General features: G+C 42.4%; 1 protein-coding gene across 1 annotated transcript; it reads left to right on the top strand.

Annotated features, from left to right (window-relative positions):
* The first annotated feature begins 39 nt into the window (after nt 1-39).
* On the top strand, nt 40-9,269 carry POLR3F (RNA polymerase III subunit F). Its single transcript, XM_068940794.1, has 9 exons — nt 40-142; nt 453-570; nt 2,656-2,723; nt 3,713-3,780; nt 4,474-4,586; nt 5,341-5,484; nt 6,274-6,381; nt 7,107-7,298; nt 7,937-9,269. Exons 1-9 carry the CDS (start codon nt 87-89, stop codon nt 8,012-8,014), a joined length of 945 nt encoding a protein of 314 aa, XP_068796895.1. The 5' UTR covers nt 40-86; the 3' UTR covers nt 8,015-9,269.
* Nucleotides 9,270-10,595: the final 1,326 nt, after the last annotated feature.

Genomic DNA, 10,595 nt, shown 5'->3' with positions numbered 1-10,595 from the left:
CGCGTCCCGTTGCCTGGCGACCGGCGCCTCACTGCGGCGCGCCGCTCCGGCGTCATCGCCGCGCGCCGCGACCCGGCGGTGCCGCCATGGCGGAGGTGAAGGTGAAGCCGGAGGTCCCCGACCCGGTGGACATAGAGAATAGGTGCGCCCTGGGCCCGGCCCGCCGGCGGGGAGCGTCGCGTCGCGGGTGGGTGGGGCGGCGGCGGCGCCCGAGGCCCAGGGGGCTGGTCCTTGCCTGGGGACACCGCGCGTGTCGTGCTGGCGCAGGGGCACAACGAGGGATGGCGTCAGGTTGCCTCAGCTCCCCCCCCCTCCCCCCCCCGTTGCCTTTCCCAGTCCTCGGGAAAACTCTGTTCTTTTCCCTTCTCTTCCGTCGTGGTTGCAGTAACTTTGCGCCTTTGGTTGCCGCTGCAGCGGGGCCTGGTTGAAAATTTGCCTTTCTCCTCCCCCAGGATCATTGAACTGTGCCATCAGTTCCCCCACGGCATCACAGACCAGGTGATCCAAAATGACATGCCTCACATGGAAGCCCAGCAGCGAGCCATGGCAATCAACAGGCTGCTCTCAATGGTAGGGCCATCTTGGCTTCCAGTGCGCTCTGCATACACATAGGCTGCATGGTAGAAACCCGTCGGGCAGGGCTAGCAAGTTTTCTTTGGATTTAGTGATGTGCTCAAAGGTTGCCATAACCAATTAAAACATGCCTCAAAACTTAATAGTTTCCACTCTGTAATACAAGATTAACATGGATGTGCATATTCACATGGATTTCTAGGTTTAAGAGGCTACCACTGAGAAGTTCCGCATTTGTTTTTAATATTTTTCTCAAGAGTAGATGTGTCTAGAGTTCTGTGGTCTTTCCCCTGTGTATCAGTTTGTATGCAAAGCAGAATGTGATACAGTAGTGTAATATGAGAGTCCTGAGTGCAGGTGTAGCAGCAGTGGCTCAGCAGGTGATAAGACAAGCAGACATGGGTGATAATGACAAAGCCCTGTTAATGGTGGGGAAAGAATTAGCTAGAAAGGAAAGAATGGATATTGGCCTGTGCTGTTATATGTGAAGCCCTTCACCAAGCCCCTCACAAAATTGCAGGATTGTGGATTACTCTGATGACAAATAAGCAGGTGAAACACCTCAAGGAGTTTTTGTAACTCCTAGAAGTTTCCTACATCTCACTATGCATTTCCCTTTATTTTATCAGGACCCAGCTTAAGATAAGAGTGAGGATCACAGCCAACTACTTCTGCCACATGTTCAGGAATAGATAGAAGCTGTTGAGTCTTGGTTCTACGTGGCATAAACTTGAATATCAGCTAAGTGTTCAAGGTCTTAAAGATCAGGATTCCGTTCAGTTCCTTTGATAGCTGTTTCATACGCACATGGAGACTGGGTGGTGCAATGGAAAGCACTGTAGCGAAAGAAAAGCAGTATCTGATGCTATTGCGGTGGCGTGTGTCAGCGAAAGGAGGGGCGCTTGTACCCTGGGAAAGAGGGGTGGTAGAAAGTATCCGAACTGAGCAAGTTTCTTTTTGGGTTTGTTTGTTTGGTGTGGGGTTGGGTTTTTTTGTTCTGTTTTGTTTCTTTTCATAAGCAAAACTTCTTTAACTGGAAGAAAAAGTGCATGGTGCTGGAACTAATCTCTCTCTCTTTCATCTTTCTGCTTATAGATACGAGGTTTATAAGCACAGTAGATAAGAGCTTGTATTCAACCACTTTTTAATGGGTTGGCCATGTTTCACAGGGAGGTTTCAATGATAGTTAAGTCTCTAGAACTTATTTAAAATAGACACCTTGGGAGTGTGGGGAGAGATCCAGTAAGTACCTTAAGCATGGGAAGAACAGCAGTGAGTGCTAAGCCTTCATAAGCATCAGGGACTTCACATGAGATAAGACATAAGCGCTTTACCTATGGAAAAGCATCGAGTGGGATCATGTTGAGGTGTGAGCTCCAATCAACCACATAATGCAAATCTATAAGAAATAAGGCTGTTACCTATGAGGAATGGATTAGCTAGCAATGAAGGAGTGAATATTAAGCTAATGCTATTATATGCATTTATGTTCTTGGGCTTGTCTAATTGCTTGCCTCTTTCTTCAAAACAGGAAGTAAGAAATTACTTGGCTCAGTCAGAAGTCCAGGATAGGATACACCTTGTGTGTGAGAGATGCCAGTAATTTGTCTCTGAGAGTTATTGGCAGTCCTGACTGGCAGTTTCCCATTGGTGGTTTTTTTTTTTTTTTTAACTAAAGAAAGAACTTTGTTACTGGAAATCAGAATTTTTCAAATCTATTGTTCATTAGAGCTCTAACTTGATTTCTGGATTGCCATAGAAATGAGCGTTTCGGTGGAAAGCAAGAAAAAGGCATACGAGAGCTTGATGTCCTTTGTGCAGTGGCGAAAGCTAGCAAGCGCATAGAGGTGGGAAGAGGCTGGAACTGTATTTATTATTTCTAATAGCTGAGGATAAATGGATAGTTGCAGGAAAAAACACCCCGGAGTGTATTGTTTCTAGTGGTTGGAAATGTTAGTTTTCCCTTTCTTCACGCAGTTGACATTAAATAAGGCTTTATACTTTAGAAATGGTTTAGAAGATTCTTGCCATATTCTGAAACAAGATATTTGAAGGAAAATAATGTGTGCCTGTCTCTCCTAGGGACAACTGGACCTGCTCAGGAGCAATGCCGGTCTCCTATATAGGATCAAAGAGTCTCAAAATGCAAGGTAAGCCTCATATTTGTTGGATAAATGTTTGGCGCACAATTCTGTACTTCACGTGCCGCACTGCTGAGAAGACGCTCTGAGAAGTCTTCACTGGGATGATGGCTGTTACAGAATGTAATTGCTCATTCCAGAAGGGTATACTTAATTGCCCTGAGCTGATCCTGAAAACTGTTTTAGGTATAATGCTTTCTACTGAACAGAGGTTACTATGGAGCTAGAGCTCTCACTTGCTAGCAGAGTTCCTGATCTGGCAATGTGATCTTTGCAAACAAAGGCGTATGCTCAAGTGAAATCCAGTTGAAGTACAGTCTGCAAACGGTGGTTCTGTGGTCTTCCTGCATTGCTCAGGTTTCAAGGTTAGCTTTCCAATTTGTAGCTGTTCCAGGAGACCATTTGATCTGTTACTCGGGCCCTTTATTTTGTTCATTAAAATTTACCTTCAAACTGTGTTTTGTGATGCCTGTGTAAATTTGAGAAGGAGATTGTAGGCACCTCGTGCTCTTTCAAATGCTTTAGGAAAAGATTTGAATTCAGGCTTTCTCAGATCAGTGAAAAAGCAGTTTCCCGATTTGGGAGCACTGCACTATCCTTTTCTAGCCATTCTTGTAGAGAGTAATTATTCCAAAACATGCTCTGTGCTGTTTAGGCTTCTGCAGTTGTGTTGGTATGTGACTCTGAGTTCCCCGCTATTAGGACAAGCAACAAGTTGAGTGACTCCTGCTAATCACTTTTCTTTCATAGTGTGCACTTTTCTCTTTACCATGGCTTCTCACTGGCAAACTTGGCTTGATCCAGAGATGTTTACAGAGTCATGTATTGTATTTGCCTATAGGTGGCTCATTGTAGAGGGGTGTGTGTGTGTGTGTTGTTTTTTTTCATTTGTGCATTGCATTTTTTCCATAGTATTTGTTTTCAGTTTAAAACAAATCCAAATTCTTTCGGGCTTCGTGGACTTTTCAAAAATCCTGATGTCTGTCCTGTTTTTGCAGTAAAATGAAAGGCTCTGACAATCAAGAGAAGCTGGTTTACCAAATTATAGAAGATGCAGGCAACAAAGGTATTGAAATAAACTATATTCATGAATGCTGCCAACTCTGTTTATTTATGCATCTGTTTCTGTCCAAAGTTTTAAATGATTGTCCAAACACTACAAATATAAAAACGAGAATGCCCTCAACAGGACTGTAGCTAATGTTTCCTGTGACTAATTTAAAAAAAAAAAAAAAAAAAGACATGTTTCTCCACCGACTTTTTTTTTTTTTACAGACTTTTTCAGAAGATTTGGAACATAAGTTAAGTTATATCTGGGTCTGTCACCTGAGGAATCTGTGCAGAATACTCACTACTTTAAAGAAAATGTTATATCCTTATCAGATTTCACAGGTGTACTGCCAGCAGAAGCCACTACTAGTAACTAGGCTATCCTGGCGTTCTTTAGCACGTTGTGCTTGAGAGAGGGCCGATAGAACTGATTGTAATGTTTTTGTTGAAGCAAAAACTTGTTAGGTAAAAGCACATAAACATTTCTGTGGTGTATTCCTGTTAGCAGTGAAATGAGGTCTATGTGTAAGAGCTCTCAGAGGAGGGGTAAAGGACAGTTCTTTTTTTCAGCAACTGCAGAGAGTGGTAGGATCAGGGATACACTGCAAGTCAAGCAATGTTGTGACGTGGTTTTTGGATTGCAATGAATTACAGAAATGAACAGTTTCTGCTTGTATTCATTTCCATTCACTTCTCTGTTTTTAAACAGGCATTTGGAGCAGGGACATCAGATACAAAAGTAATCTGCCTTTAACGGAGATCAACAAGATACTGAAAAACTTGGAAAGTAAGAAACTAATTAAAGCAGTTAAATCTGTAGCGGTGAGTAATTTGTGATTGATTTACTTATTTCAAATAGTAACAAAATAATTAAAATGTCTGCTGCACACTGCATGTTTGGACAAAGTAGTGGGGGGCAGAGGAACGTGGGTTCTGTGTCCACCATTGACTATGTCCCAGAGTCTGACTCTCTTCCTTTAGAATGGAGGCTCGAGTTGTAACAGATACAAGAAACTACGATGCTTATTAAGTAATCAACACATTACTAATAAACTGATTAACTAGATAATAAACTGATTAACTAATAAACACATCATTATTAATATACAGTTCTATCGCTCTTCACACCATTGGTAATTACACACCATTATTATCAAGTTGTAGTCTTTACTACACAAAACTATTATTACGGTTCTGTCACCTCTCACACCACTTATTATTAAGTTGCAGTTCCATCACCCTTTTCTTTACCCTCCCACACCCAGTCTTCAGGGCACAGACCTAATAGAGAGTCTTGTGGGCCGCTTAAAGCGTTTTCCTCTGGCGTCCCAGGGGGCTTGAGTCTGCAGGTCAGCCTCTCTGCATCTGTAGGCATCCGTGCCCCTGCTGTTGGCAGATTCTGCTCTCCTTATTCTCCTTTCTTGTTTCTGGATCTTCCTTTTCACCACCCTTGTAGCATCCTTCCCCCCCCTAGTGCAGGAGAAAAGGATTTTCTCTTCTGCAGATCCTTTTCTTAAATGTTCCTCTCCTATAGAATTTTTTCAGCTACTAAAAGCTGTGCACTTTTCTTTTACAGGCATCAAAGAAAAAGGTGTATATGCTATATAACCTACAGCCTGACCGGTCAGTGACTGGTGGGGCTTGGTACAGTGACCAAGACTTTGAGTCTGAATTTGTGGAGGTTTTAAATCAACAGTGCTTTAAATTTCTACAGAGTAAGGTGAGTGCCGCTATTCAATTCATCTTCCATTTGTTTTGTCCAAGTAATAGTTTTCCTTATAAAACTCTTGAAAGAAAAGATTCTCCGTAGTGTTTTCCCTAAGTGTTGGCCGTGGTTGTAACTGGATCAGCAAATCTGTACTGGATTTTTACTTGTTTGCCACGGTAAGTGTGGCAATATTGCATTTTAATAAATGCATGTTTAGCACCCTTTACAGGCAATGAAGTCTTCAGTCTCCAAGGCTCAGTGATGAGTTAGGCAGCAAAGAACATAGGACTAAAAAAACTAGCGAAAGTCACAGTTTTTACCCTCGCAGCTCCAGATTTATGAGAGGGTAGATTGCCCTAGTCAGTTAGCTCTTCCTAGAAAGCAATTCTTGCTAGGCTAACTGCAGGAGAAGCCTGTTCCCTGTTAGCTGAGTCCTAGGCAAACTGCATCATTTCTCTGTTCAATCAAAATACTTTTTACCTGGCAAGCAGGTACAGCAGAGACTTTGTTTGTTTGTTTTTTAAATCAGTGTCAAGAAAACTCCAATGATTATATTACTTCACGTGAGTCTAAATCACTGCACCATATTTAGTGTAAAATCATGTCTGGCTATGCACTGTGTCCTTAAGACTGATGTCCATGAGATAACATAGTTTTAAATGTTAAATAAAAAAACATGTCCCAGAAATGGTTTGGAAATCAATTTTGATACTCCAGTCTGCGTGAAACTGGTCCACATATACGTAAAAAGAGGCTCTTGATGACAAGTGCTGACTGTAACTCATCTTTGCCTTTTCCCAGGCAGAAGCCGCTCGAGAGAGCAAACAGAACCCCATGATACAGAGGAACAGCTCGTTTGCCTCTTCCCATGAGGTGTGGAAATACATCTGTGAACTGGGTATCAGTAAGGTCAGAATAGATTCCTCTTACTACACTCAAAATCACAAGTGCATGACTAACTACAGGAGTTGACTCTTTCAAATAATAATTTGGTGTGGGTCTGATTAGTACTGTAGAAACCTACTGTTACTGTAGTAGAAATGGGTTTTGCTGCTTTATTGCTTTTTGAGGGGAGTGAGTGGTGCTGCATGGGATTACAGGATAACTGTACATGGGTTTTCTAAGTGGTTTAAGAGAATTAGTATCCACATCCTTGCTATTGGGAACTGGAATCAGTTTCACTTTAATAATCTCAACTAGGATATATTTTATAATTTCTTTCAAGTTTGCCTATTCACTTCCAGCAGTTTTAGAAAAATAAAATGTCAGTTACTGGTCACTGTCCAACTGATGCATCTTCAGTGGTCTGCCTTTTCTTCTTGCACAATTAGTTTCCCATTCAACTTTAAATGTATTATGCTAGGATGCTCCAGACACTTGAGGTGCACAGGGAGAATTTTCTGGGGAAACCAGGGCTAGTGTAATCCAAACTTGCTTGGGAGGAAAGAGGCGTTTGGTTTTTTTCCCTTTGTATCTGCACAACCCCATAAAGCGCCCAGTGGGAGCTGTACCTATATCTGGGCTAGGTTATAACTCCAAGGGGTTTGTCATTCATAGTATTTGCTTTTGTTTCATCCTCGCAGGAGTTTATTGACGTTCATTTTTCCTGATTTATCTTTCAAATTGATTCTTAGGTAGAGTTGTCAATGGAAGACATTGAAACCATTTTAAATACGCTAATATATGATGGAAAAGTGGAAATGACTATTATTGCTGCGAAGGAAGGCACAGTGGGCAGTGTGGATGGACAAATGAAGTTGTACAGAGCTGTTAGTCCTCTCATACAACCCACTGGATTAGTCAGGACACCCTGTGGACTCTGCCCGGTGAGTTACTAGCTTTGTGTATGAATAGGTGGATGCATCCAAATACGGAATACAATCCTGCAACTACACAGCGAGTGAATACCAAATGTACGCCTGTGAGTGATCTCCATGGGTTTTTAAGCCAGCTATGCTCACGAGTATCATCACGGATGCCTTGGTTAAGGCGTAAGAGGTAGATGCTTTAGTTTAGGCCAGGATGTTGCCCACTGCTGTGCTGTCTCTTCCCTGTACTGTATGTGAAAAGGACGCTGACAGGTTTAGCCTGTTTCAAAGTATAATTTTTTTAAGATATGTTTTCTAATCCCAAGTATGTTCACCTCCTTGCATCTTTTAGCCAGCTAATTTGTTTCTGTCTAGCTTTTGGTCTCTTCTGTGCTGATTGTAGACTGATATATGGCTACAGCTTGCCAGTGCATCTGTGCATTATTTATCACAGTGCGTCTGGTTTGCTTTGTTGCGCTCACTTTATTCTTCCTCAGAGCTGGAATTGGACTGTCTAGATTTTGCCTACTGTTAGATCAAAACTGCTGCTTTCCTACTGGGGAAAGAGCAGAAAATGTTTAGAGCATGTTACTTCCGAGTAGACTGTGCTTGCTGCATATAATTACACTACTGACACAAGGCCTTCTTTTTCATAGGTTTTTGACGATTGCCATGAAGGTGGTGAGATTTCTCCATCAAACTGTATTTATATGACAGAGTGGCTGGAGTTTTAAAGTGGGAAAAAAGAACTGTAAACTGGATCAATTCTTTACTGCCAAGGTGAAAAAGCAGCTTGCTTTTTATTAATGGACTTTTAAAATTTGTGAATGACTTTAGGACATGGAATTATTTTGTTTTTAACTATACATAAAGCAGCAATACATCAATTGCGTGAACAGTCCTGACAGTGGACTGAAAAACAAGCCAGCACTGAAGACTGGGGCTGAAGTGGGAAATCGATCTGCTCTTACACAAACACACAGGCTTGTTGACTTGCAACCCAGCTGTTCTTTGGCACTTTTTGATGCATCGCTTCCAAGGATTGCATCTAGTACTCCACAGGCAGTTATCCTGAATGAGAGGAAATAAGCTGCCGCCAGTAGTATTAGTCTGAAAACAAAGTTTGGGACCTTGTTCTTGGCAGAACTCATTTGCAGCTTTTTCCGGTCAGCTAATGACTTAAGTCTTAAAACTGGCACTTTTCTCCTGTGATAGCTATCATCTAATTGGAAACGAAGAATCTGATGCGATAAAGATCCTAAATACTTCAAACAGCACTCGCTGATTCTTTTTCATCTTTCTTACCTGCTAATTTATCCTTAAAACACCCTTTGATTGTTCTCATGTACATCTGTGTTTCATTTTCTCCATTGCTGCTGTTGTCTGCTGATGAGTCTGTTGTTAACAATTCCCTCATCTGACACCTAGAGGATCATCATGGGATTGGTGTGCTCTGGCAGCTTCATTGTGTGAGTAGCTGTGTCAGCTGAAATTCTAAATAGAAGTATTCTGGAAAGGTGTGTTTTCAGAATAGAAAACCACCACCTGCGGCCTGGTACTACAGGTACAAGGGAAGTGCTCTCAGGGTTGTAAAAGTTGCCCATGACAGTTACTCGCACATAAATATGGTCTCTGGTCTTGGTTTGTGATCTCAGAAAGGCATGATATTGGCATATCATCAACAAGTACCATCTTTTCTTCCTGTGGTGTACAGCCAATTCTTTTTTCTTTTAAACACAGCCTCTTGGCTCCTTCTCTGTGTGCCTCTAAAGTGGTGACTAGTGATAATTTCTAGACTCTGTTATTGTCGTGAGCCTGCTGTTCTTATGGTGTCCCAAGGCATGCTGGGACATGGACATGTCCTGAAGACAGAGCTTTTTCTAGTTTACTAGGACTGTGGATACCTATCTGGGTAGTGTAAAGGTGTGATACCGCCCTCGGAAATGTAGGTTCAAATCCTACTTGAAGTAAATAGATTTTTGCACTGTGTTACGCTATTCCAACTCTTCCTTAGCCTGTAATCAAGAAACCACTTGGAAAAGGTCAGCTCCTTTCTCATAAATGGAAATATTGTACATCTATGGCACAGTCGGCTCTCCACCATCCAGAATAAGAGGGGTGGGATGAGGTACTAGCAGCCAGGGCAGTGCAGATGCGTTAACTTTGCAGAGTCAGCTTCATTCCAGTACAACTTGCTACCTGTGGCTCAGCTCAACCTTGCTGAATCCAAGCTGGGTCTGTATGCAACTACTCAGTGTCTTCATGATATCCTCTCAGTGCTGGGAAATGGGATTGTTGGATCAAGCACAACATTGGACCCGTTGTACCTAGCTATTTGCAAAATTCCCTGTCTGGAAATAAGCCCTACAGGACACAAGCCAGCTCCTGTATTAGAAGGGGTAGTGGTCAAACACCTGCAACTGAATTAGCAGCATGCTAGGTAATCTGACCATGAATAGTAAACAACTGGCTAACTGATTTTGGAGGTCAGTTTACCTAGTTGGGGTGGGAGACTCTATATCAGTTATGTCAATACTGGCCAGGAATTAGATTGCCTCCTTATTTGGCAGCAGCTAAGCATGTTGTCTCAGGCTGGAGCAAACAGCTAAGACTGATAAACTGTCATGCCCATGGAATCGGTTTGATAACAGGGCATTAGCTAGTGGGTACACCCAGAGCCTGCCCTTTCTTTTGTTGCAGTGCTATCTTTTGAGTGACATGGGTGCACGACTCTAGCCAGAGGCAGAAGAGTTTTAACAAAAGAAATGTGGGGGTGAAACTGTGAGGTGTTTGTTTCTCCTCTGTCTCCTTTGTCCACTCAGTACACTGAAGCCTGAGGAAAGCCTTCAGGCATCTGCTACTTTGCTGAAGATAACTTTCATTGAGGTGTGGGGCTGGGATTGTTTTTGCCTTTCTGCTTTCAGAGAGGACCTAACACAATCAGTCCTGAATCCTGCTGCTGCAGAGATAACAAGCTGTTTATGCTCTGCTTCAGCTAGAAGACTGCTTCCAGGGAAACAATCTTAAATATGCAGGAGTGTCACCTTGTGCAGTATGACTATATTCACTTGCAATAAGAAAAAGGAGAGAGAGCTTGTAGTCAGGGAACAGGTTTAGGAAGCGGATAGCTGGTTTATTAAGGTCTTGCCATCATGCCTTGTTTGTACTGGCTTTATCTGGTGACTTACCCAGCATGATCCAAGCTCTGTGGTCCCTGCAGCTTCTTAGCATTGCAGCTGTAGCATGAGTTCAAGTTTGGAAAAAATGTGCCTATAGAGAAAAGTAAAGCAATTTCACTTTCCTCTCCATGAAAAT

The sequence above is a fragment of the Struthio camelus genome, chromosome 3 (genome assembly GCF_040807025.1).
Source record: "Struthio camelus isolate bStrCam1 chromosome 3, bStrCam1.hap1, whole genome shotgun sequence".
NCBI classification, from domain to species: domain Eukaryota; kingdom Metazoa; phylum Chordata; class Aves; order Struthioniformes; family Struthionidae; genus Struthio; species Struthio camelus.
This window is presented reverse-complemented; position numbering and strand designations above follow the sequence as displayed.